The sequence below is a fragment of the Boleophthalmus pectinirostris genome, unplaced genomic scaffold, assembly GCF_026225935.1.
Source record: "Boleophthalmus pectinirostris isolate CB_2022bp ecotype Guang Dong unplaced genomic scaffold, ASM2622593v1 HiC_scaffold_4, whole genome shotgun sequence".
NCBI lineage: Eukaryota > Metazoa > Chordata > Actinopteri > Gobiiformes > Gobiidae > Boleophthalmus > Boleophthalmus pectinirostris.
In genome coordinates this window covers 27561157-27588737 of record NW_026571353.1, presented here as the reverse complement: position 1 = coordinate 27588737, position 27581 = coordinate 27561157, and the positions used below count along the sequence as shown (strand labels likewise).

The window sequence follows — 27581 nt, the reverse complement described above, 5'->3', positions numbered from 1 at the left end:
TGCATATAAAAAGCTAAAAATACAAATCTTCAGCTAACTCACTCACTAACTTTTCCTTGCTGCTGTTGTCCCATAAATATCCTTACAATCGAAATAAAATCAGTAGTTGACTAATACAAATTTTAGTCGACTAAGATCCCACTTATTTATTTATTTATTTGAGACAGGGACAGTGCAAAATTTTTGCATTAACCTTAACAGGAGAGATGCATTGTACCAGGTTGTAGCATAAGTGCTAATTTCCACGTATAGTCCCTGGGCAGATTCACTGATTGATTGCATTTAACTGACCTTGGCTATATTTACCGGCTAAGTGCGTGAGTGTTGGTGGTGGTCAGAGGTATATGTCTGCGTGGAACAGAATTTTCAGTCTCGCTCCCCCCCGCACCCGCACTGTGCAGTCCCACTCCTGCAAAGAATTGTAATTTTCAGTCCCATTCCCACCCGCCTCTACGATATTTTGTCCTGCTCCTGCCTGCAAGTCCCGCAAGATGGAGACGTTCACTTTCTTAACATCCATCAAACACGGAGAAACAGAAAGGAATTGTCTAAAGTGGTCCCCAACCTTTTTTGCACCATCAGACAATATTTCGCGGACTGGAGGGAGTTGGGGGGGGGTGGCTGCGTATGGGAAGAGGCGCAGTGGGCGGTCCGGCGGCATGGTTAAATCCTGGCTAAATCCTATTTTAGTCCCGGTTTTAATCCTGTTTTAGACCCGTTTTAGACTTGTTTTAGTCCTGGTTTAATTCTGGTTTAGTGGCACAGCCTGCGCGACGTACGGGACGGGGGGGCGGTTTGCTCGGCGTACGCATTAGTTTGCGGGACTGCAGTTTATCATCCCACCCGTCCGCTCCCATGTTGTGTAGTCCCACTCGCGCCCGTGCCCGCAGTTTTCAAAATGTGTCCCACGCTGCACTGTTTTGCAGTGCAGGGCTCTAGTCAGAGGGACCAATGGCGGAGATTGACAGGCTCTCATCTGTCAGTCTGCCCCAGGACCGTTGTGGTTACAATAGTATCTCACCACCATCGAGCGGGGAGTGAATGAAAAATGCACTATAAAGATCTTTATGTTTCCTGAAATGCACTATACAAATCCAGTGATTAATTAATGAATTCATAAATGACTAAAAGCCTACAGCCCTACAATTTTGGTGCATTTTCACATAATCCTTAATCACACTGAGTAGTACAGTGACCTGGCCTTTATTATAGGAACAGCTCCACATAGGCACAGCAATATTATGCAATATTAGTGGTAGGGATTGAACCACTTATGCTTTGGTTAGGGGGCAAACTGCTCTATCAGTTGAGCCACTGAACCAAATTATGGGGCCCTGATCAAACGTGTCTGCTGTAATGTGATCATATGTGGCTGTGACATTGCTGCAGAGGCCATGTCGTAGTTCAGCTGTTTGTTTACGCTGAGAGCCACGTCATGAATAAAAACGAGTCTCAGACCAGAATTTATTTATGCTCAAACGCTGCACCATCTGGACCGGAGCAGGGAGCCAGACAGTGGACCATTAGCACACAGCACGGCTCTGTGAATGCACAATGTTACACTGCCCTTGCATCATTACATAGGGGTCTGGGGACTTCCTATATAAACGTTTAAAGGTCCTACATTATACAAAACAGATTATTCTAGAGCTTTAAGTCATGTTATAATGTTGTTACCTCTTTAAAAAATGCCTGGAGTTAGGGCTGCTCGATCATGGAAAAAATCATTATCATAATTATTTTGGTCAATATTGAAATCATGATTATTTTTTAATTACATGATGCATTTATTCACCACTTCTCACTCTCAAAAAACAAACAAACAAAAAAACACTTTTTTATTGATAATTTATGCAAACTTTCAAACTGAAAATAAATATAGGCTACAAATATGTGCCTTAGGGCAGTTTTGCCATGTATAAAACATAAAATGAATAAAACATACTTTGAGCATGAAATAATGTATAGAAAAACATAAATGTATCCAAAATAGCTATACATCTAGCTGTTTTACAATCTCTATAAAAAAATAAAAAAATAAAATAAATATGCTTATTTATATAAAAAATACCCCAAAATAACACACCAATCAAAATTGTGATCAAAATTCGATTAATTGCACAGCCTTATCAGAGTAGTGTTTTGTTTCATTCACACATGTTTGAGTAACCCTTTATTGTTAGTCGGTCTACATCCCCAAAGCTCAAAATGCTCTCTTCCACCTTGTGATGTTATAGAGTGGAAGTTACCTTACACCTTTTGTTCAGTAGAGATTGGCAATTCCAGAGCTGAAATCATCTGAATAATTCTGGTGAAGGTATATGGAATTTAAAAACACAGTGGAGCACTTCCTGTATTCCCACATGACATTACAAGGTAGAACAGAGTGCTTTCAGTTTGAGAGAAGAACTAAATATACAGCACTTGTGTGTTAAACATGTGTGAATGAAACAAAACAAATGCCCCGGTATATTTTTGATGAGGAAACAATATTATAACATAAATTCGAAAATAGAGTAATATAGGGGCTTTATGCTTCCTGCTATTGGTGGTTTTCCGAATTTATAATTTGATGGTGTCATACTCCAGGATAAGGAACAAGAACCAGATTTCCATATTGATTACCTTGTACTTTCCTGTGAAATATCCAATAGGTAATTTCACAAATGTTCAAACTGGTCATTTCTATTAGTGACTGGACTAAAGAACTCACTGTATTACAAAATAAAATATGCATTTTAACAGCCATCACTTACGGAATTTTAGGACATTTTTCCATTAAAAAAATTGATTCTTTACATCATTTTAATTGTTAATCACTATAACAGTGGTCCTAAATTCTTAGCATTCTGAAACCCATGGATAGTAAACCAGCGGTGGTGAGGAGTCGTGCAATCAATGCTCATCTCCCACAGCAACACTGGCCTTAACAACACGAGCACAACAGAATTCTACTTTTATATGAATAACCTTGAACACAAAACTGTTGTATTTGTTTTGACTTGAATTCTCTCCCCATTTTGCCTAGCTCGTTGGGAAAAAAAACAAATTGAAGAACATTTGGGTACGACTGAACAAAAAAACATAAGTGCTGTGATGAGTAGCTATCCATAGAAGGTGCCGACTTGTGATGACGTTTATGGCGACGTCAGCTCCCACTGAGCAACGCATTTTTCTATCGCAGAAGTCAGTGGATTTGTTTCTTTTATTACATTGTTTTAGATCAATATTGTGTTTTTAAATGTGCAAACCCGATCCTGAGGTGTCAAAGATTATAGATATATAGCAGGCACAAGTACAATAGGTCTTCTTTAAATGTGTGGATTTAATTAGACATTAGTACTGCTGTCAGAGCAATTAACAGTGCTATGACAGCAGTACTTGGCCAAACCCTGTCAAAGTCTGATCTCGTCAGATGTCAGACGCTAAGCAGGGCTGGGCCTGGTTAGTACTTAGATGGGAGACCACTGGGAATTCCAAGAGTCACAGTGGGGCGCCACTGATAAAAACTGTACTTGTGTCCTTAAGCAAGACACTTCACCCACATTGTCTAGTATGAAAGTGGTGTGTGTGTGTCATGGTGATAGTTGAAGGAGCAGATTGGCAGCCTCGCTTCAATCACTGAGTGTGGTGTGAATGAATAATGCACCAAATTGTAAAGTGACTTTGAGTGTCTAGAAAAGTTCTATATAAAACTAATTCATTATGATTATGATTATGATTATACCTATATATTATATCTTTTGAGTGGGGAAATGTCCTCAAAATATCACATATAATGGGAAACTGATGAAGCCATGAAAATACAATTCGACCAAAGATTTGAACTTATACAAATGAACTGTACTGTTTATACACACTCTTTTATTAATTAAGATGTATTTATAGTTGAAAAATAATCATTTTCTTGTGCATTTTTCACATGTTCACAAAAAAGTCAGGAAACCATTTTACAGGTTAGAAACATGTGCCCTTCAACCGTAACAACAGTAACCATAGACGAACATCCCACTTTAGTCCAAAAAATCTCACCAGACCCACCTCAAACTTCTGTCTCATTTTGACAACACTTCACTCACTCCTTTCCCACTCATCAGTAACCTTAGCGTCCTCCTCAACCTCAAAGTCTCATTTGAATTCCACATTAAAGAAATAACCCAGACTGCATTTTTCCAGCTCAAAAACATTGCCTGACTCCATCCATCTCTCAATTTGTCTGCTACAGAAACCTTAATCCATGCATCCATCAGCTCCAGAATTGACTACTGCAATAGCATTTTTTATGGCACACCCTCAAAAGCTCTAAATAAACTGTAAAACATTCAAAACTCCGCTGCCTGCCTCCTCACATACACCCGGGTCCCACGAACATATCACTCCTGTGCTCCAAAACCTCCACTGGCTCTCCATCCCTCAGCGCATCCACTTCAAAGTCCTCCTCATCACTTTCAAAGCCCTCCACAACCAGGTCCCATCCTACCTCTTGGACCTGCTGCACCCCCACACTCTATCCCGCTCCCTCCATTCCTCTGATGCCAGTGTCCTGTCCTTCCCCTGTAGGACCAAGCTCCAAACCTGGGACACAGAGCATTCTCCATCGCCGCCCCCACCCTCTGGAACTCTTTACCTGAGCAAATCTGTGACCGCACTGAACTCTTCAACTTCAAGAAACTGCTTGAAACCCATCTATTTAGAGCCACGTTTAATGTCTAGCCTGCTTTTAAATCATATTTTGTCTATTATTTCTTTAATTGTATACTTTGTACAGCATCTTTGAGTGTTTAGAAAAGTGCTTTATTACAAAAGTCACTCTGCTTTAATATGTATGTAGCTTTATAATTCTATATATGCCAAAAAGCTGTTGGTGTGTGGTCCTGTGTGTCCATACCTGCTGTAACAAGAATACATCTTTTTTCTGTATTCCAAAAAGTCACTGGGCTTTGCAAACGGATTATTTGTCATGAAGAAGATATATCATTTTTCCATAACTGCGTAACAAAAGGTTAAATAAAACGAAAATGGTTTTGTAAAAGACATGCTTGAAAGTGGCATCTCTAATTGTCCTCCTCTCAGTTTTCTTCTGCCTCAAGCTTTGTCCAACGGCTTAGAGGATAAAATGTTGCTCCAGTATCCACTTGAGTTTAGCTGCTCGCTGTGCCAGATGTGCACAGCTGCATGACGCGGACATGAACGGCATTACATTGTATTGATGTAAACCCACACAGGTAATTGATTAGCAGAGGCATGTTAGTGGCTAAAATTGCTAACAATATCCATTGATTCTATAATTATATTTGCTCAAATTACATATCAAAAGCCTACAGCATTTTTGTAATAATTTTTTATGTAATAATATAAAACTAAAATTTATTTAAACCATATGCGTGCCTATCCTAGTGTATCTTTGCCCTGATATTAACTGATCCATGTTTCACCAAATGAATGAATGAGAGTAAGAGTGATGATGTTAGAAAAAACCATAGGCACAAAACAAAAGCCACAAACTCGTCAGTCTGCTCCAAGGCATCTATGGACATCATTATGAACATGCAAAGACTCAAAAACACATAACTTTGACATTTTAAAGAGGTGTGACATAAGAACAATCGCATTCTTATTATTACTAAAAAGTCAATTATCAACTTTGTTTAGATGGAAATATTAAAGAACATAGTTTATTAGAAACAAACTATATTTTATTGGCTGCTTGTGTATTGCATCAATTCAAGATCTGATTTCGAAGTGAAGATAGCCCGCGTATATGTGATGTACTGCACTGTGCTAAAAAGACATTACACAAACCATTAAGAGAATTATCCCTAATCAGGCTGAACACTCACACTCATTACAGCAGGATGTGGAGAGGGGTTTGGCTGCTGGAGATACAAGAGGAGGAGGAAAGTACCAATCTGGAGTGGCCTGGATGAGAGCGGAGGGGAAATGGGCCGTTTGGTTGTCAAATATGTTTATTTTAAAAAGTTGTTTGAAAAACTGCCTTGTTTTTATATTTTTGTATATTTTGGAAGTCAGAAAGGGAACTAATTTTATCAAAAGAACAAAAACAACAAAAAACTAAAGTTAGTATTTGATTAAAATCGTCCAAAGACTGGTGTTTACTAGCCAGGCTGACGCCACCTACTGCCTCCACTCAATTTCATTTCTCTCCAGCAACTAGGTCAGGAATTGGAATACACTAGATGGTTTGCAAGAACCCCGGAAGTTGTAGACCACGCACCGACCAAACAGTGAAGAGCCGTGTGGTACAGCACAACAGTAAATAAGGAGGTCGAGATGGATGTAGACGAAGCCATACATTCTGTGTTGGCAACGATTCCCAAGAGCGAGGATTTAAAGACAAAACAAAGAGAATGTTTGTTGAATTTTATCAAGGGGAAAGACGTTATTCCCCTTCTTCCTATGGGATTTGGGAAAAGCTTAATGTATCACTTAGCCCCATTAGTGGCATGACCAAATAGCAGCAACTGGTTAAATAAAAAAAGTACCTGCCTACCATCGAGTGAATGAATCCTAAAGCTGTGAGGTCAGACGGTTTCCACAAAATGAAACCGGCTGATGAATCAGGCTAGGTGTTTACCCACTGTGGTTCAAAAGTCTGTCATTTAATGCCAACTGGGACCAGTGCAGACTATTGCTGTGTACTTGTGCAAGACAGAGTTCCCACTATATATGGTATGAATGTAGTGTGTGCATGAGTAACTGGGGGTCAATGGGGCCGACAGGGTTATTATTATTATTACCATTACTGAAATAATGCATAATTTAATTAAGCCTATTACAGAACAGACTATTACTCAGAGTCCTCAAATATAAAATTAATATTATAACAAATTTCACTAATTTTCCCAACTCTGCTTCTTGACTGTCTCTTGGGAAAACAAGTGAAGGAGAAGAGTACCAATCTGAAGTGGCCTAATTAAGAGCAGAAGGGAAATGGGCTGTTTGGGTCGTCAAATCTTTGTGATGAATAAAATTTTAAAAATTGTTCTAATGATTGGCTTGTTTTTATATTTATTTTTCTACAAAGAAGTATGTAAAAGGAATGAAAAATGCAATGTACTACTACTAATAGTAATACTACTGCCTACTATTAGTTCTCATATATTATCATATTTTATACTATTATATATTTTTGCACAAATAGCTTTCCTTCATGTTCCCTATTCTCCTTTTTAGCTGTCTCTTGTTGCTTCACTGTAATCGGTGTAAAAAGCAGATAAAATAAATCTTTCTTTTTCACATCTGACCCATTCATTAAATGAGCTCCGTGCACCTCACATCACTCGTGGTTTGACTCATTATTTTAAGCCTTGATCGTTAAACAAACATCACACACATTAAGGGTCACTGGGATACCAACCTTAGCTGAGTGCTCCATGGTGACCACTACCTTTGTCCCAGCGCTGGCCACGAGATCCATGGCACCGCCCATCCCCTTCACCATTTTACCCTGCAAACACACGCAAATTGGCCATTAGACAAAGCCTGAGTACAGAAAGAACAGCTTTTGTGAGATAAGTGAACCCAAGATGGCGAATGACGTCAGAAGAAATGTGTTATTTTCACTGTCTTCAAGTTTTATCCCTCATTAAATAGCCCTTAAAAAGTATCTTCAAACTAGACCAGAAGGGAAATGATGCCTTAGATTAAAATAGCAATCCTAGACATTAAAAGATTTACAAGACACCAATTATAGTGGCTATCTTTCTGCGAGAGACAAAGGCAGAGAAGACAGAGTAGGTTGTTTGATTACTTTTCAGCATATTGGAAAAGGATCCGTGAAAATAAGACTTAAGATGTCATCTGGGGTTTATATCTAGAATTTTAAAAAAAGCAAAAAATGAGATAGATGAAACAAAAAATATATATTATTGTGATAAAATACCTCTAGACATAAGAGTGGTGACTAGACTGGTGTGTGAGAGTCTGGGTCATCTATTCAAATAAAAATGTGACAAAGTAAACAGCACTTGCTAAGATATTTTGGGGAGGAGGGTCGCTACCTGCTTTTTTCCTTAGAGATTACCTGTTTTTCTCCAAAGAGATTTTTTTTTGCTTTGTTTTATAATGTTCCACAGTATGACATTATCCATCATTATCCATCTAGGAGAGGTAGAGCAGGAGATGCCAGCAGATCACGTTTCAAGTCAGAGCTTTGCAGAAGTAAGAATGTGTGTTTTGAAGAAAATTTTTTTTAATCAAAACACAGAACTGGAAGAAATGCTAGCACAATACAAGACAAAGGAAATCAATCTCAGTGGAGACAAGTGGCAGACCTCCACCAGAAAGGATTGCACCTCTAAAATCTTGTTGGAGCTGAGGACATTTTTCTTGATAAAAGGGAGCGATGTTCAAACCAGAAGATTAGTATCAGGTAGACATTGAAATGACAAATGATATGTGAATTCAACAATTTACTGTAAAATTATTGACTTTAGAAAGTTCAAACAGAGACCTACAATGAACAATGCAGACTGAAGGAAATGCTTAGTCCAGTTCAAAAAGTGAAGTGATGCTTTGACTTGAATCCATCTTGGTCTCCTCGTTGTTTCTAATAAAGCACATTTCCAAATGTGAGGCTGCCACACAGATATGGCTGCAGGGTGACATCTGAGTAACTGAATTAAAATCCCATTTGCTCATCAATCATGCACAGAGGCGTGGAGCTGAGGCTGGATAACCCCGGGACATACAGTACACCCAGAGAGGAGCGTCAGAGGCTCAGGCCCTCTGGGGAGGCCAGCTGGGCTCTGCAGATAGTACTCCAGAGCCAAGACAATCACAAACCAAGTCTGGAAACACATTCTTGATTATATTTAAGATGGCAAGTGAAAGGGGGTCTGCTGGTAGTACAAATACATACCAGCACAAATATGGCATTTACCCAAGTATGCACCAGGGAGAAGAGATTGTGAGGGGGAAATATATACTATAGTACTTATGTAGCAAAGCTGTGCAATTAATCAAATTTTGATTGCAATTTCAATTTGTGTGTCAAATGATCTCCAAATTCATATAATCGAGTTGAAACTATTTAAAGCTTAACAACGTTTATTTTGGGATATTTTTTACATAAATAATAACAGTTGGATATAAAGTATAAATATACTTTGCATACATTTATGTTTTTCTATGCCTTATTTCAAGTATACTTTATTCATTTTATGTTTTATACATCACAAAAAGGTACATGTTTGTAGCCTGAATTTATTTTCAATTTGAAAGTTTTGTTTAAATTATCAATAACAAAGTGTTTTTTGTTCTTTTTTTTTTTTTTTTTAGAAAGAAATGCTAAATAAATGCATCATGTAAGTAAAGAAAAATCATTACATTTATTAAATTGCAGATGATTTTATAGCTCAAAAATACCTAGAAAAACAGGCATTCTAACTTGTGAGCGGGTTTGCCTCTTCACATATCTGACCTGTAACTTGGGTCAGGTTTGGTCTCCATGAAGATAGAAAGGTTTACTACTATACCGTGAAACATTACAAACAAAGCAATAATATCTCCATGGAGAAAAGCATTTAACGAACCATGCACCTAAAAAGTTACACAATGCACCTTTAAGCAGCATTTTACCTCTCAGATCCTTCAGTATAGACACATTTAACAGGTTCTACAGCTCAAAAGCTCTTTGTCATACGGTCAATGTCACAGCCAACGTTTATTTTTAGACCATTTCAGAAGTAAAAGATTATCCTTTGGGGCCATAAACCATGACAGGCCATTAATCCACATGTTGAGTGTCCTCCTCCTGATCAATGTTAATGCACTTTGTGACAGCTGCAGCGCTGGAGTCAGCCTGTAGAGGTCACACCGTCTAACCTCATAATAGAACGCACACGAACAGCTTTGACACCAACAATCGATACAGCCATATAGACTGCAAGGGACGCATTTTCATTCAAATACATCTTGAAAATGGGTCAATCATTACTGAGACATTCAGACATCAAACATGGTCTTTTGTTTTGTTCAATCGAGATCAGAAAACCTAGTTACCTCTATGTGCTATACAGAGGATTTATATAGAAGGTCATGCCATTTTGAGAAATTTTAAGGTTCTTCAATGTGTTTCCACTGTGTGGGTCATGGAAGATGAACCAAAGTCAGTGTTGTGTTGTTTTCAATGGTCTGTGCTCATTGGCGCAAAATCTCCAAAAGCCTCCCAACACCTCCCGCTCATGTGACGCCTAAACTAAACCAAACTAAACTAAACTAAACTAAGGCTATGTTTATATGATGACGGTCTGAACAGAAGGCACAAAAGTGGCGTTGTGTCTTCACTTTTTATTCAGAGTTAAGACAAGCGTTTTTGGGAGGAAATCTGCGTGCATATGGTGATGCAAAAGTGTGTGGAAATCGATTGAGTATGCATGCCAGGTTTCTGTGTACTGTATGTATGTGACGTAAACATGTATGTGACCTGAGTTTTGCGTCTTGGGCAGTGTAGACGGAAACACTACCGTAAAGCATATTAAATGTTTCCACTCTAGAGGATGGTTTCAATTTTTGCGTTTTTAAGCCTCAAAAACGCCATCACCGTCTAAACAAAAGGCACTTCAGATAAAATATTTTGTTGTGTTTTACCTGGAAGCATTCTCGTGTAAAGGCCCTAGACTGAACTAAACTCCTGACTCTAGAATAAATAGTTACTTCAGCACAGATGGCAACAAAAAGACATCTTGTTTTAATAAAGTGCGGAGAAGAGATGATTGTCACCCCAGAAAAAATCCATATCGGTTAATTTTGAGTTATTACTATAATAAATCTGTTCTGTAGACATATTTAGCTCAGATACACGGGTAAAACAGAGTACAGCTACAGCTTTAAAGGTGCACTGTGTAACTTTAATGGGAAGGGTCCGCTACCTGCTTGTATCTGTGATGATGTTATAGCTTTGTCTGGAATATTCCACAGTACACGATTAAACATATCCATCTCGCATTCATTCAATAAAAGTTGTTTTTTATTGCTCAAAAATACATCTACAAATAATGCATTCTTACTGTGAGCGTGGTCACCTTTCCATAGATCTGGCCTGTAACTTAGCTTGATGGCATCATATGCTTATTTTTATGTAAATAGATGAGTCTAAGACCACATTACGGCACATTCCACGCAAAGGAATAATATCTCTATGAAGAAAAGGACTGAGCGAACCAGAAAAGTTACACAATGCACCTTTAAGATTGGACCAGAAACCAGCAAGAATAATTTACAATGAGAAAATCTGCACTAAAGCTGTTCACAAGTGGCTGTTTCATTAAAGTGGTTTTGACTGTATTAACTTGACTGCTCTGGCTACAGGTCCCACAGGTTTTAATTTTCTAACGACTCAGTTTGGGCCTATTTGTTGCTTCTAATCTGCACTTTTCACTTGCAGCTGGAGATGCAGGGAAGGAGGAAAAAGTGAAAATGCTAAGTAAAAACGAAGCATGTCTAAGAGGATTAATTAAGAGTGCCCAAGTATGTTTATTTGCACTGCTTTTGAAGAATTCTGTTGAAGTTGTTAGAGGTAGGATTGTAATACACATGGTTTATTAAATAGGCCACAGAGAAAACAGAACTGAGCATAAGAAACAATAAAAAGTAAATGCTAAAAAGTAAAAATGCCATTTGCTGAAAAGGATCTGATTTAAACAAACACATGTGAGAAGAGGACGGATGCCAGATGCTATTTTAGTGGGTACTGTCAAGACTGCCATCATTTAAACCCACATAAACAAGATATTCGCTGAGAAAGAAAATCAAGGATTTCAAATAGTTAGCACATTTTTGGATCTTTCCTTGGCAGAGAAAATTGGCCAATCACTTTGTTAAATGTCAGTGTTTCTGTCTATCAATTGGCTACTTGATCCCTTTTAAATCTTTATAATCTAATACAACAACACAAATCGACTAATACAAATATTGGTTGACCAGGACACCATCAACCGATTAATCGAACGGAATACAACCCTAGTGTGCAGTACTTTGTATTTGTGTAGGTCTATAATGATAATAAATAAATCGTTAATCGGTAACTTCTAATGAGCTCGATAACTTTTCCGGCTGTGATCATTTCTATTTGCATGCTTGTTTGCTTTACTTGTCTCTCTCTCTCTACCAAAGTGTCTGTGTCAAAAGGCTTTGCTCTCTATTAGTTTCCTGACTCTTGAACGAACCTGCCACCATAGACCAAAGGGGCATGGACTTTATCACATGGACTGTATGAAACGCATTATTTGTACATCAAAACAGTGCAGAAAGCGCTGCTGTCTGTGCGGGTTAACATGAAGCCACAACGCTAGCGCCGCCATCAAAGCACCAAAACAGTTCATTGCTGTGTGACCAAACAAGTCACGATGTCAAATCAACACTAGTGAGTGGGATATGTCTCAACGGCCACATGTGTCAAATGCAGCGAACGTGCAAACAACAAGAAGAAATGGCTCAAACCCCAGCAGCCCGACCGACACAACTAGCCCCGCCACCGGGAGAGCCTGAAATCCTCTGAACTCCCACAAGACATCGTCACGATACCAGACAGGACAGCAGCTCTTTCTGCAGGAGACATGTGCAGCAATCCCTGTATGAAAAAGTGGCCTAAGTGAGGAGCCAGGCTTTATATTATGAACAGGATTTTCTGACAGACAAAATACCAAAATAGGATCATGTAGAGCGGGTTAATAAGAACACTTCAAGACCAAAATGACGAGGCTCACAGCAGCAGCCACAGAGAGAGGGGCCACAGTATTCCCTAGTAAGTCAATGACTAAAATCATTTCTAAGGGCAATTTTGTTACAGAGACTTAGTAATCCATTTATTTATTGTTCTGGTTGTGTTTGGTTCAACAATGGTTTATTCAAGTGCATTTTTTGTTAACAAGTCCTTGCTGTAAGCAAAACTACATTAGGCTATTCTTATGTTAAAAAGTCTATTTTAGTTAGGCGTATTGTTTTTGGTTGTCTTGTAGTTCCTGTGTTAAATGTTCTTTAGAAAGTAAAGTTTATTGATCTTTGAAAGGGTGTATTTGCATTTGTATTCCATTGCCATTATATTAGTTGAAAATGGTCTCAAAATGTCAATATTATCATTTATCACAATCATTTCTTGGTCAATTAATCGTCCAGCAAAATCTGTTATTGTTACAGGCCTATATTTGAGACAATAAAGGTCGCTATTGTAATATTTAGTGACTGCCAGTTTGGCTTGGCCTTCAGGCATTTGCGTTTATGTTGATTCAGTATTATACACTTACACATTGTGAGGCTCCTTTTGTTGTCACTTAGTTTATTGTTTAAAGAGGAGGTCTTACACAAAATGCTTTAGTTAGATTTTTTTTTTTTTTTTTTTTTAGCTTTCTTCAATTTTATAACATAGTTCCCTCATCAAAAACATGCCTGAAGAGGTTTTAGACATCGTCCATGCATGTTTCCATAATTTATTCAAACCTTCCTTACAGTTAGTTGTAAGATTCTGTACAATGCTCAGCTCACAAGCCTACATCTTCCATGCTCCATAAATATATAAATGCATGATTTGAAAAACGCATTACAACTTGCGATGTGCAGTAGTTTCATTAGTGAGATGCAGGCAAATTGTAACGTGACAGAGGTCTGAAGGGGGAGTGAGGTGACTTAGTGTGGAAAGCAAACATAGGTAAGACTCAGAGTGTGTTAAACATGTTAAAATGTTGGTTTTCCTTATATGAAAAGAGTTATGCTGCCAATTAACTGGTGATTAGTGTTTCTCATTGTGCAAAATCAAGAAAAATACATTCTACAGTCTAGTACACATCTACAGGCATTTTCAATTATTTCTGCATTTAAATACAGTAATCACACCCGCATTTCAAGGACTCAAATGTGTCTAAGAAGCGTGACAAAATTTCCCCCATAACATCCTGCCTCGTGGTATTTTAACGGCTTGGATTATCTGTTTAAAATTACACATAAACCTTTTAAAATGCACTTCTACCTACAGATCTATGTATACTTCACCAGAATCCATTTTAGACTTGCTTTTATTCATGCTTTGAAATTAATAATTGCCTTGGGCGGTTGTACTGTAGTCTACCTACACAGTAATTAAATCAGCATTTGAGAAGATGTAAGTGATGGACCTTCTTTGCATAATGGTTTTGAAAGATTATAATATAGGGGTTATGGGAAGCATTGGGGCAGAACCAAAAGGACAGAAATGAATCCTTTAAGATAAAGTACAGCTGAGATGGCATCTATAAAAACATAGTATGAAAACGAGAAAGGTCCCATGTGAGTGTACTGTATAAATCATGCAAAACTGACGACCTGATCAAGATTAATTAAAAAAAGGGATGTAACAACAGTGTTGGGAGTAACGCATTATAAAAGTAATGTATTACAGTAATGCGTTGATTTTTGCTGTAACGCAGTAATGTAAGGCATTACAGGGGAAAAAATTGTAATATTTTACTCGGTACAAATGTGAGTAACGCGCGTTACAGTGCTTTTTTAACCTGGATTGAAGTGGTGGGTTTTTCTTCATAGAAATTCGCTAAAATCAGAAGACGCGGCCGGATAGACCTTCAGTTAACCGCGGGCGAAAGGACCAACCTGCTGTTTAGACCTTGTTTAGACCTGAGTCACTTCTGGTTTAGACCTGGTTTACAGTCGTCCCTCGCTCTAACGCGGTTCACTTTTCGCGGTCTTGCTGAAATTAGGACCGCGAGCCTGAGCAGCAGGGTCCATAAAGCGCGATCGGGCGACAGCCGCTCTTACCTCCATGAGGTGCGGAGCAGAGCCGATCCTTTCTCCTGCGGTCACCTTCGAGCCTGTCCTGACAGTGAGTCCTGTTTTAGTCCTAGTTCAGTTCTGGTTTAGTCCTCCTCTTCAGTCCTGGAATCAGTCTGAGGTTAGTCCTGTTATAGTCCTGGTTTAGTCCTGGTTCAGCTCTGGTTTAGTCCTGGTTTAGACCTTGTTTAGTCCTGGTTCAGTCCATATACAGCTCAAAAGTTCAGCTTTTTCGCAGTTATTTTGGTGAGAGTAACTTAAAGTAATGCAATAGTAATATAATGCCTTACATTTTAAATACAGTAATATTGTAATGTAACGAATTACTTTGAAATGACAGTAATAAGTAATAAATAACACATTACAGTTTTAAAGTAACTTGCCCAACAGTGTGTAACAATAACCAAAATATTGTGATATTGTATTGTTAAAAGTCTCACAATAATATCATGGGGCCACACAATACATCAAATTACGAGTTCCTTTGCTTAAATGCATTTTTTATAGTAGCAACAGCTTAAAAACGTCGGGACCAACATATCCCATGATACAGTTCAGCGCAGATAACATGAAGTAATATGTTTTTTTACTTGAATTCTTGGGATTATGACAATAATAATTCACACCAAAATCTTGTCAGGGTATTTTAAAAGCAAAAAAGCATCCTATCTACAAATATATCAGCCTCTCCAAAATATCGCAATAAATATCGTACCGTGAGATGCATATCGTGATAATATCATACCAAGAGATTTGGATATCGTTATATTCCTAGTTATTGGTAAGTGAGTAAAAATCCACTTCTTACAGCTACGACAATCTGATTTGAATGGATGCAATTAGCAAATCACAAAGGCTGCAATTTCTGAAGTACCATAATTTACTCTACAAACAACAAAATATCTTATCTTATTCTGCGTAAAAGCTGCTAACCCTGTAGTTTAGATCTGAACAAACATATTCTGAAATGTCCCTGTGTGTCAGATGTCCTCCCTGTGTTTCAGATGCCCTCCCTGCCTCCACGGGGTCTTTTTCTGTGTAAGTAGTAATTTAGATAAACATGCTCTGAGATTCTTGGAATTCTTGTATTAGGTTGTCAGTTCCTATTTGAGTCCTGTTGTCAATTCTCTTGGATGTATTTAAAATGTAAATTGAAACTGAATCGCTATCACTGTGCTTGGCAGAAAAATCACAATCATAGTCCCAAATCATCTAGCCCAACTAACGGCAGGAATGGACAATCCATACTGTCAAATGTCATAATGCAACTCCAGGAAGTCCTATTAGCATTTCAATCGTATTTTCGGAATATACTTTGTCTAGAGTTGTGCTTTTTAGACCAGCAAAGACACAGCCACCATATAATTTACTGTTATATAACTACTCATAATGATGGCTTTACTCCATGGGTTATGACTAAAAGACTTGAAAATGAAAATCAATTGAACAAAATATATGTAATATATATAATTTTAATGGTAAAAATTTCTCAAAATGTTGCCTACAGCCAGGAAGATAAAACCACATTTTTTAGGCAAACTGTATTAACAAATTGCTGGGTTTCAGATCATGACACTGCACTGCTGGGGGTGTTCTACATGTATCTCTATGATGGAATGTTTGGCGGTTACCATGGAAGCACAATGAACACATTATCAAATACTGCCAAAGGCTCCATTCAGACTGCAGGGCTGAATTAAAATTTTTTTGCGAGGTTGTTCACATTTTCAATTAAATGCAACTTGTATGTGAACTCCAGTGTGAACTTTAAACGCCCCAAAAGTGTCACACATGCGCAGGACAGGACAATGTCACACACCGCAGGCATGCTCAGTATTTATGGAAGTCACCTAAATGCTGGGCTTGTCTCACAAAATACGGTCCATTTCTTGGTAAAATGGACAGGTTACACATCCACATCTACTTCATTTGTTTGTGTCTTTAGCCTCCTTGTATGTGGCTCGCAGGCTCTTTATTTTTCATTGACATTGGAGCCAGGACCACCTGTAGCACGCTCGAACATTTATTTGGCAATTATTTCAAAAAACGCCCTATTCCGATAAGATCCCTCCAATTTGGCCTGAATACAGCGATCCCCCCAAACATGAATTAACTTTCAAACCTCGCTTTCCCTCCATTGACTAAACTCCGAGCCTGATGGGTAGGTGGGATGAATGCAACCTGGCCATTCAGACTGAAGTCGCATGTCAAAAGATTGGATATGTATCGTTTTAGAAGAACATATCCAAGTGGCCTGGGTCGCATTTGAAAAAGTCGGATCTGTGTCGTTCAGACTGTCATTAAAAGATCAGATACAAGTCGCATAGGGGCCACAAAATTGGATTTGGGTCACTCCAGGCTGCAGTCTGGACATAACCAAAAAAATTTTAAGATTGTCTGAAAACAAAAGAACAAACACAAAATAGATTTAAACAACTCATTTCCTACAGTTAGCGTCACACCCCCAGGTAACGTTGCTGACATCAGATGCAAAGTGTCAATAGTGGCTTTTCATATCTTAACGGCTGAAAATGCACACGTAAATTTAAAGGCCACTGGATTATTGGGCATTTGTCACGTTGCCATGCCGACAGTAGACTACATCCTGCTGTGCGTATGTTCACTTGACGCACATGTGCACAGAAGGGGCACGAGAAAATGACCCCCTTCAACATCCAAGAGTCGCCACGTGCCAACGCTGCTTCCCTTTCTCTCCGCCTTAAATCCTCCACGATGGCTCTGCTCGCTATTTATTAACATAGCGACGGACGATCACATGGCTTCAGTTACCGTGACAACTAATGACAAACATCAGAGAGACAGTGACGGGAGGACAATGGAGTGGGCATTCAAAGGGACTGAATTGAATCAAGAGGGATTGTTTTGAGAGGAACACAGTACAATGAGTACGAGAGAAAAACAAGAAACGGCTCTAAAAATGTTTGGAAATGTGATTTTTAAGAGGCTGTTGGGTGTTAAAATGCAATATATGTCAGTTATCTATTCAGTTGTTTCCAGTGAATGTCGGGCAATCTTTTTATCTTTATTCAACCTATGAATTTTTTATTTTCTTTTGGCTAAAATCGCCAATTTTGTGCACGGCAGTTGGTTTCAGAATGATGAAAATATCATAGCAATTAACAATCTAAAACTAAATATTTTATCATTTGAAGAGTAATGTCCCAACCATATAAAATCAAATTAAGTTAATTAAATTTGAGCTGAAAAATACAGCGACAAAGATGATTACAACATCAGCTAATGTGCTTTATATATTGCAGTAAATTAAATGCATCCGACAGAGCCGACAACTTTATTATATTTTGAAATATAATATATTGAAAAAGGCTTTTTTTGAGTCCTACTTTACCCTTTTCACTTTGAAGGAATTTCAATTAAAAATGGCATGTCAAGATCACACATTCAAACTGTGAAAATATATGTGAACATTATTCAACAACTATTTCAAATCTCTTTATCCTTCTGGTACTTACCCTGGACTAAACCAGCACTAAATCAGAACCATAGAAAAGGACCATACCAAACCTGCATAAGGAACTAAACATAAAGAACCTGTTTAGGTTTTAACTACAGAATCTAGCATCTTGAAGTGAGGAGCTTATTCTGCTTTTAGACTTATTAATAACGAAAACACAAAATATAGACATAAATTTGTTCTAAATAATGGAAAATATTTTTGTAATTGTGAATAAATCAACATTACCATTATCATCACCAAAATTAGCAAAACAGTTTTTAATCTGAACATGTTTAACTCTTATCCAAGGACTCAGATCTGTATGATTCATGACTTCTTGGAAAAAATAAAATAAAATATCATACTTATTGCCTCATTTGACATGCAAAATATGAAATAATTGAGCTAAATCAAGTGTTTCTGTTTTAAGTAGCTCCAAAAGAGTCTAAAGCAGCTCCTTCATTAGCACGCTGATTAGCCATTACCATGTGCTAAGTGCATTTTAATAGTCTGGGGCTGGGGCAGGCACCACACAGGCTCGCACCAAGCTCCAGGCAAGGACGTATAAAGAAAAAAGTCTGGATGGCTTCTTCTATGTTTGAAAACAGGGAAATTGCTGAGTTAAGATGTTCTGACAATTCAACAGCAATTTTCTATTTTGGGGTTGCCTTGACACAAACTGGAAGACTTTATTCCAACTTTTGTTACTTTCTCTGCAAGTACCTTCTACTTCACATATAATAAATGCCTTACTGAATAAAATATTTGCATTAAGGAACTACATGAACCGATGAGGGTCCTATCATTGATTACATGCAATGAGAGACACAGTGGTAGAACATAACAAAGTAAATGTAGTAAAGCACTGTACTTAAGTAAAAAATAGGTAGGTACCTGTACTTTGCTTAAGTCCATTTTAAAGTGAATACTTTCATTTCACTACATTTGAAGGCAGGTGTCTGTACTTTCTACTCCACTACATTTTGCATTTTTATTATCGTTTGAGAACTGCTGAAAGGGGGTTTATTTACATTTGTAGTTCATTCAAGTAGTAGTTCAAAATATACAAATAAAAACAGCTAGGAAAAAAACAACAACTATAAAATCTGTTGTTTGTTGAACAAAATCAACACATTTGAAGCCTTATAAGACAAAAATACAAAATACTTGTACTTTTCACTATAAGTAAAATTTTAAACAGGTACTCTAAAACTTTCCCTTTGTTTTTATGTAAATTTTAAACAAGTACTCTAAAACTTAAGTAGATATTTTCATGTGAAACTTTCACTTTGGTATTTTTTTGCTTCGGTATCTGTAACAAGTAACAAACAAGTAACAAATCTGTATAAGTAACAAAACAGAGTAGTTATTGATTATTATTGAAGGGATTACATATTAAAATGATTTATTTTACATATATTTAAGTAAAACAAGGAAAGTGCACAGATTACATCGATCTGAAAGAGAAAAAATGCTCTACGTCCAATTTAGCTATATGAGCTAATTTCCATCTGCAGTCATTGGACAGGTTTGACAGACGGCATCAAACAGCTCATTTACATAAAAACAAAGGAAAATTTAATTCTGACAACTGGACAAATGTTTTTCTTCAGCTCTGACAAGCTAACTACACTGAAACGAACACACTCTAGTTGTTTAGGAGTATTTGTTATTAGTCAAGGCCATGTAACTACTCTAAGGTGTGAACTGACACAGTATTAAACTCTGGTATAACTCTGTCTGTTTCTCCATGTCTCTACCACAGCTCTGACAGCAGATGGACGCTCACCTGGTGCCAGTCGGATCCCTGTTAACTGTAGCCTGAAGGACACTTTCTCTTTGCCAGTTTCTCTGTTACCTACTGCTTTCTCACGGAGGCCAAGTCACTCACTATCACACACTTATGTTCTGAAATGCAGGATCCAGGATTTTGGTTATGGCACAGTGGGTAAAGAGGATATCGAGGGAGAGGATAGGTAGAAAGAGGCCAATGAACTTAAGTGTTTAAATAATTGTGTTTAGAAACTACAGATAGCCCGATATTTGACCTGCTGCATGAAGAGCACACACAAAGCTTTATTTTAACACCTAAATGCAAAAAGAACATGACTACACAGCTCTGTCAAAGGTCTGAGGTAAAAAAAAGAGCTGTGAGTAAATATAAATTATGATATCAGATGATCTTATCGGACATCGGCAGCCCTGGATTTGGCATCGGTCATGACAAAAAACAAAACAAAACAAAACATTAGTCTAGCACTATTAGAGACACAGGCTGCAAATATATATTTTTGATTTTCTAAGCAATTAGTAGGGGTGTGCAAAAATATCAAAATATTGATATATCATATTGCCTAATGTGATGATAAAGTATCGATATCGTGGGCTGCTGTATCGATATATCGGCAATAGTATTTTTTTGGCATATTTTACTGAATTATTTTATTAAAGCATTACAGTTTTGTTGTTTGTTCAGAGGAAGGAAACTCGTTTATCGTATTGTGGCCTACGTATCAAGGTATGTATCGTATCGGCAACTTCTTAATGATACCCAGCCTTAGTACTGAGCTTGCAATCGCATTTGGAACAAACATTTATAAAGTAGAATTCTGTAAATTGCAAATTGTAAACATCTACAGGAGCATTAACACTGATAACTAATGACAACTTCTAAAATAAGAATCCCATGCATTTCAGAACATGTTTGTAGAAGTTTAAACTACAGGTGCTACAAGAGTAGTTTGTTCTTTGACATTCTATTATCAAAATAATTTCACACTTGCGCCAGCTCAAATTGCGATTTCGGTTTGAATGAGACAAATTGTGCAGCCCTGTCTGTATTAGATCAGTGTTGTTTTTACGGTAATTATTACAGTTTTAAGCAAATACATCTGTAATTTCCCTAGACTCACCTGACTAATTGTATTGTATAAATGTGTTTGTATTATTAAAATCATAATTTGCCAAATAAGCAAGCTTTCAAACTGTATTACGACTTATGACATTACTTTCTGAATCTGTGACTTGTTCATATAAAATAGACGATTACCTAACTGTGACATCTATAATGACATCAATTCTAAACCGAATTAGCCTGACATCCTTAGCTTATTTGCAATGACGATTCAATTGCACATGTACTATAATTGGCTTAGTATTGATTTATTTGGCAAAGGCAAGCCCCCAAATTTGAAAACAATCGTATTTGCTCTCCTCTGTCAGCTCTGTCGCTCCAGATATTTCAGCTTCAATGGAGACGTGGCAGCGTTTTAAAGCCCTCAGCTGGAAACCGCTCATCAGGATTCTGCATATTAAAAACACTGAAAATCAACATCATTATCACACAGAGAGTAGCGTGTCTCCACTCCTACGAATAACGATACCAATTTCACGCCACGCACCCATGTTTAGATTGTGATTCCTTTCTATTATCACACAAGATGGGGGAAATAATTGTCTTCATCCATGTTTTCAAAAGAGTAGCTGATGAAGATTGAAGCGTAGGTGAAAAAGAGAGAGTTCTGAAGGTATATACAGCGGCGAAAAGATCAAGAGGCTAAAGAATCTATACTTGGAAGATATGCAAATCTGAGGAAAATGAAAGGGCAAAAATAATAATAATCTGTCTTAAATGAAAAATAAAATGTCTTTCTAAACCGCCCACACACACGTTCAATACTTCACTTGACTTGTTTATAACTTAAATCCTACAAAACTCTTGTGAGCTTAAAGACATCTTATACAGCCATTACCTCATCAAAAACATACCTGAAGGTGTGTTTTGTTTCATTCACACGCTGTCTACATCTCCAACGCTCAGAATGCTTTGTTCCACCTTGTGATGTCATGAAACAGTAGTTTTCAAGGTGACAGCAAATCTTTATCCTTTGCTCAGTAGAGATTGGCAATTCCAAAACTGAAATTATCCAAATGATTGAAGTGAAGGCGTATGGCGTTTAAAAACACAGTGGAGCACTTTCTGTATTACCACATGAAATCACAAGACAAAGCATTTTCCGTTTAAGCTTAAATATTCAGGGTATGTGTGTTAAACATGTGCAAACAAAACAAACCACAGCTCTGAGTATGTTTGTGATGACAAAACAACATAGATAACATAGATCTGAAAAATAGCATAATACAGACCCTTTAAAATGCACAATGTAACTTTTCTGGTGTTTTTTCCCCAATTTGTCTCTGTGGAGATGTTGATTTGTCTTGAATGTTCCACAGTATGGTATTGAACTTATCTGTTTCCATGGAGACACATAGGTAATGCCTCCAGGCCAGAGGTGACCTTGATCACAATAACACAAATGCATGTATTTGAAAGCATTTAGAAGCAATTCACAAAGTACTGCTCAATATATAAGATTGGTAAATAGATAAAATCTCTGTGGAGAGAAGCAAGTGGTGGACCCCTGTCAGAAAAGTCACATAGTGCACCTTTAGTAACTTGGTGAGGCACTAAATGATCTATAATTTTCCATAGGGCCCCAAAAAACAAAATAAAATATTCATGAATATTCAATGAAACTAAATATATGGATTGAAAATAGTATTGTGTTACAGACCATGTTGCGTCACTAATACAATGACCCTAAAGTATCAAAAGAACACCGGAATAGCACGCTTTTAAGAGCAATAGCACTATCGATTTAAAAAGCTAGCCATATCCACAAGTTTCTGATGAATTACCTTTTGAGCAGTCCATAGTCAAATCATGTAACTGAAAGCCACAAATAGCACTGGTGTTTCAGCGTTTCAGTCATGTTAGTTTGACAGTTAGGCTACGTTTATATGATGACGGTCTGAACAGATAGACGGAAAAGTGGCGTAACGTCTTCACTTTTTATTCTGCGTTTAGATGAGTGTTTTCAGGAGGAAATCTGCACGCAAAAATCTGTGGAATTCGATTGGGTATGCATGCCAGGCAGCTAGGTGGTGACGCTAGGTAGTGATGTACATGTCGTAAACGTGTACGCGACATGAGCAGATCTGACCAGAGTTTTGCGTCTTGGGCAGTGTAGACAGAAACACTACGGCAGAGCTTTTCCACTCTGGAGGGTGGTTTCAAATTTTTGCTTTTTTAAGCCCCAAAAACGCCGTCACCGTCTAAACGAAAGGCACTTCCGATAAAATATTTTGTTGTTTTTACCGGCAAGCATTCTCATGTAAACAGACCCTTTGATATTGTATTTAATTTTGTTTTTATCTAATACTTTGCACTGACAGGGTGTAATGTTCAGCATTTAGCCTGGTGATGCAATGCACAATTTAGCAAACACTGCCAAAATGTTTAAGGTGGTTTGAAAACACAAACACGAATGACAACACATTTTCAAAAGCCTGTGATCAATGGTCCTGTTTAAGAGTTAGATTTCAAAAAAAAAAAGTGAGAGTGACTAACTAAAAAACTGTTTATGCTGACTAAGCTTGTGATATGATAATTTACTATATGAAAGGGACCTGTTTAAGTGCCCAAATCATCTCACCTGTTGTAGTTCCAACTAAACTAGGGTGAAAATCAAAAACTGGGACACCCTCAGTATAGGGTGGTTGGAAATTAAGGAAAATTGCCCTTGGCCCATTCGACCAACATGTGAGTCAGTATAGTCACATTTTCTTTGTGTTTTGGTCATTTTTAAGCAGCTTTTCGTGCTTATTTTACTGAAACAAATGACAGTTTATGCCTCTTTTTACTGTTGGCAGGGATCAAACTGGTCAAAAATAGGGACACTAGGGACATTTCTTGTAGAAAACTGGGACAAATCATTGGTTTTGTATAAATCTGCTGAGACAGGGAACACAGGGCTCAAAACTGGGACTGTCCCGGGTAAATAGGAACATCTGATCTCCCTAAACTAAACCAGCTCTTTCTCATCAGATTTTGTTTAAATAAAGCCTAGATTAAAGTCTACCAAGCCCCAGAAAGAGCAGCACCTACAGTTAGCATCACACCCCAGGGAATGTTGATGACATTTGCTGAAAAGTATAAATACAAGTTTGTAAAATCAGGTAACAAAACTGGTGCACAGTTACCTTCACACACAAACCTTCTCCTCTGTATGTGAGAGGAGGTGGGAGGGACCGGCTGCATTTTTGTGATATCCAAAGTAAATGTTTAATAGACTGAAATGGGGATTTTATGTTCAAGTACAAACTGGATGGACTGGAAGGATCACACCACTTAACTTTGATGTGTGGAGAGGAGTTTGTTAAAATAAAATCACTTGACAGTTTGGCCTAATGGCTGGAGGGAGTATGTTTAAACTTATATTATTGATTGGTATAAAATGAACATTGTTAGTTATGTTGCCGAGAGTTGTATAAATTTAAAGATTTAAGTTTCTTTAGACTTTACAGATTACTACTTCTTGCTGCTAGGTCAATTAAGTTAAGTTAGGGTTGTCAAAAGTATCAAAAATCAGATACTAATCAATATTAAAACTAGTATTGAAATAGAAGTATCCATACTATAAAAATCACATTCACATGACAGAAATGAACCTTTCCTGAATAGCTTTAGAATGATCTTGAGCTGTATCAGAACAATTATAAAACCACACACTCAAGGACCAGTATGGAACCTACCTGAACAAAGACCACATGGTAATATAACTTAAAGTACAGTTATTTAATGCTGAAAATGACATTCTATTGTCTAAAAAAATAGTTTGTTTTTATTATCATGCTATCGGCATCAGTATTGAGTAGGGCTGTAACGTTATCCAAGTCTCACGATACGATATTGTCACGGTATGAACCTCATGGTACGATATTTATTGCGATATCATGGGGAAGCTCACAATATGGTGGGAAGGCTCATGATTAGGGATGTAACAATATCCAAATCTCTCTGTGTGATATTTTCACGAGTTACATCTCATCGTATGATATTTATTCCGATATTTTGTGGAGGCTAACAAAACTGTTAATATGCTACGTTTTCTTCTCAAAATGCCTTGACAAACTTAAGAACTAAGACTTAAAAGTGCTTAGAACTGTTATTTCTTCATGTAGTCTACACTGAAATGGAGCAAAGGATCATGGTCTATGTAGTTCCCTCTGTCTTTTTTTAGCAATTGCTGCACCATAATTATTAATTTAAGCAAAGAGACTTGTAATTTGATATATTGTGATGGTCCATGATAGTATAGTGAGAACTTTGACGATACGATATCATGATATTGCCATTATTGTTATATGGGATTCCTGTAACACCATGGACACACACAGCGAATGGGGAATAGATAAAAACTGAATTGGAAAAACCTGACTTAAGTTGCAGAAGGTAATTGTCCCCAGTGCGCCCCCTCCTGCCCCAGCTGAGCCATAACAGAACAATGCTGTCCAAAAATAGAAAATAAATGAACTTTTCCTCTTTGCACTTGTGGTTTTCATACACCCAGTAGTGCTATAATAACTGTACTGCTATGTCTGTCTAATTAAAATGTGAAACTTGTCTTACCATTCTGCGTACAGTGCTAAGTATTCCTGCTTCATAGCTCTTCTTCTCAAGACTGCAAGTCACGCACTTTGTATGTGCCTTACTTTGAACAAGAACTCAAACTACATCAATAAGACAAGTCGCACAACCAAGTCTGTACTGTTCACTCAACACAAACAATCTATTGTATTTTTGACAATTTTTTTTTTCCACACTAGCTCAAAAAGTGGTATTACTCAAACATAAGTGAAGGACTTTGAGCCATAAATTTAAAATGGAAAGTTTGAGGAACCAATCTCTAACAAATAATTCTCTGGAAACTAGAAACTGGAAATTAGTTATAGCACAAATTTTGAAAACTACTGGCACTGAAAACTATTGTAAATTATAACTGAAGTACCTATAGCATGAACTAGGTATTATTTGTGGTATTCAGTCCTATGTATTATAAATAGACATATTTTATATGTTTTTAAACTTTTAAGTGTTAAAATGGAGCTAGAGTAAATTCAGCCTGGAAGACCTAACTTCAGAACCTCTCCGGAATTGACCTGCTCTCTCATCCTTTCATCGTCCCCTTCACTCTCCTCATCCTCTCATTGTCCCTTTCACTCTCCTCATCCTCTCATCGTCTCCTTAACTCTCCTTATCCTCTCATCTTCTCCTCACTCTCCTCATCGTCGTCTTTACTCTTCTCATCCCATTGTCTACTTCACTCTCCTCATCATCCCAGTGTCTCCTTCACTCTCCTCATCCTCTCATCATCCCCTTCACTCTCCTCATCCTCTCATTGTCTCCACTCTCCTCATCCTCACATCGTCCCCTTCACTCTCCTCATTATCTCATCGTCTCCTTCACTCTCCTCATCCTCTCATCGTTCCCTTCACAGTTCACAGTCCTTCATCAATGTCTTAATACTAATTCTTCTCTCTCCAGGTATAAATAACTGTTATGTTATGCTTATCTAATTAAATAGTGAATGTAGTCTTACCATTCTGCGTACAATGCTTTCCCTTCTCAAAACTGCAAGACGTGCACTTCCCATTTACCTTGATCAGTTTCCACTTTGAACAAAAACTTCAACTCCATCAATGCAACACAACCAACTCTGCACTGTTCATTTGTTTGTTATATCATGTTTGCAGGCATATTTCACAAACTTTTTGTATTAAAAAGTCTGCATCTACTACTCATTATTGCCTTGGAGCAAAAAGCACAACAGCAGGTATTAAAAATAACTACAAAATGTTCTCCGTCAAGCACACGTTAATTAGCAATCAGACTAAACCCACTAAACAACCAGAGCTAATTGAATAGTGAAGAGGATGTATAATTAAAAGGTAGTGAAAATGTCTAGGTGCAGCAACAGACAAACCCACTCTCATTAAGTACCCCATGACTTTTTGATGTCCAGACTCCACATCAGTTTTATATCAATCTGGAGGAGCCGCGCTAACAAAAATTCACAGTAGAACTCAAAAAAAAAAACATGGAGAAACCTGCTCGTTTTGATCTAAATGTAAAAAATAAATACAAGATAGTACTTTAGGGATCTCCCAGTGCTGAAACTGACTTGTCAAGTGAAGCGTGCGTGTGTTAATTCAAAATAAAGATGTAAAAATGTGATATTTATGGAAGGGTAATATTTTTAAAGAATACTCAAATTCGATATTGACTGTGCTAAGTAGAGTTTTCACAATGCTACAATTTTCAAACTCATGACATTCATAACAAGGAAAAGACTTGATACTCAATACCAATTCCAGTACTACAGTGATTATGAACAGATTTTAACACAACAGTATGTAACTTTCAATGCAAAATTACTGCAATTTCTTTAATATTACCAAGTAGTTTTATACGTGTTCTGATACA

The 27581-nt window shown here is 37.4% G+C and overlaps 1 protein-coding gene across 1 annotated transcript in view; it reads right to left on the bottom strand.

The window, feature by feature from the left end:
• oxct1a (3-oxoacid CoA transferase 1a) overlaps positions 1-27581 on the bottom strand; it is a 91801-nt gene that overhangs the window by 19447 nt on the left and 44773 nt on the right. Inside the window, exon 13 of the mRNA XM_055161951.1 lies at positions 7379-7468. Coding sequence (XP_055017926.1) covers positions 7379-7468 — 90 coding nt within the window. The remainder of the gene's footprint in view (positions 1-7378; positions 7469-27581) is intronic.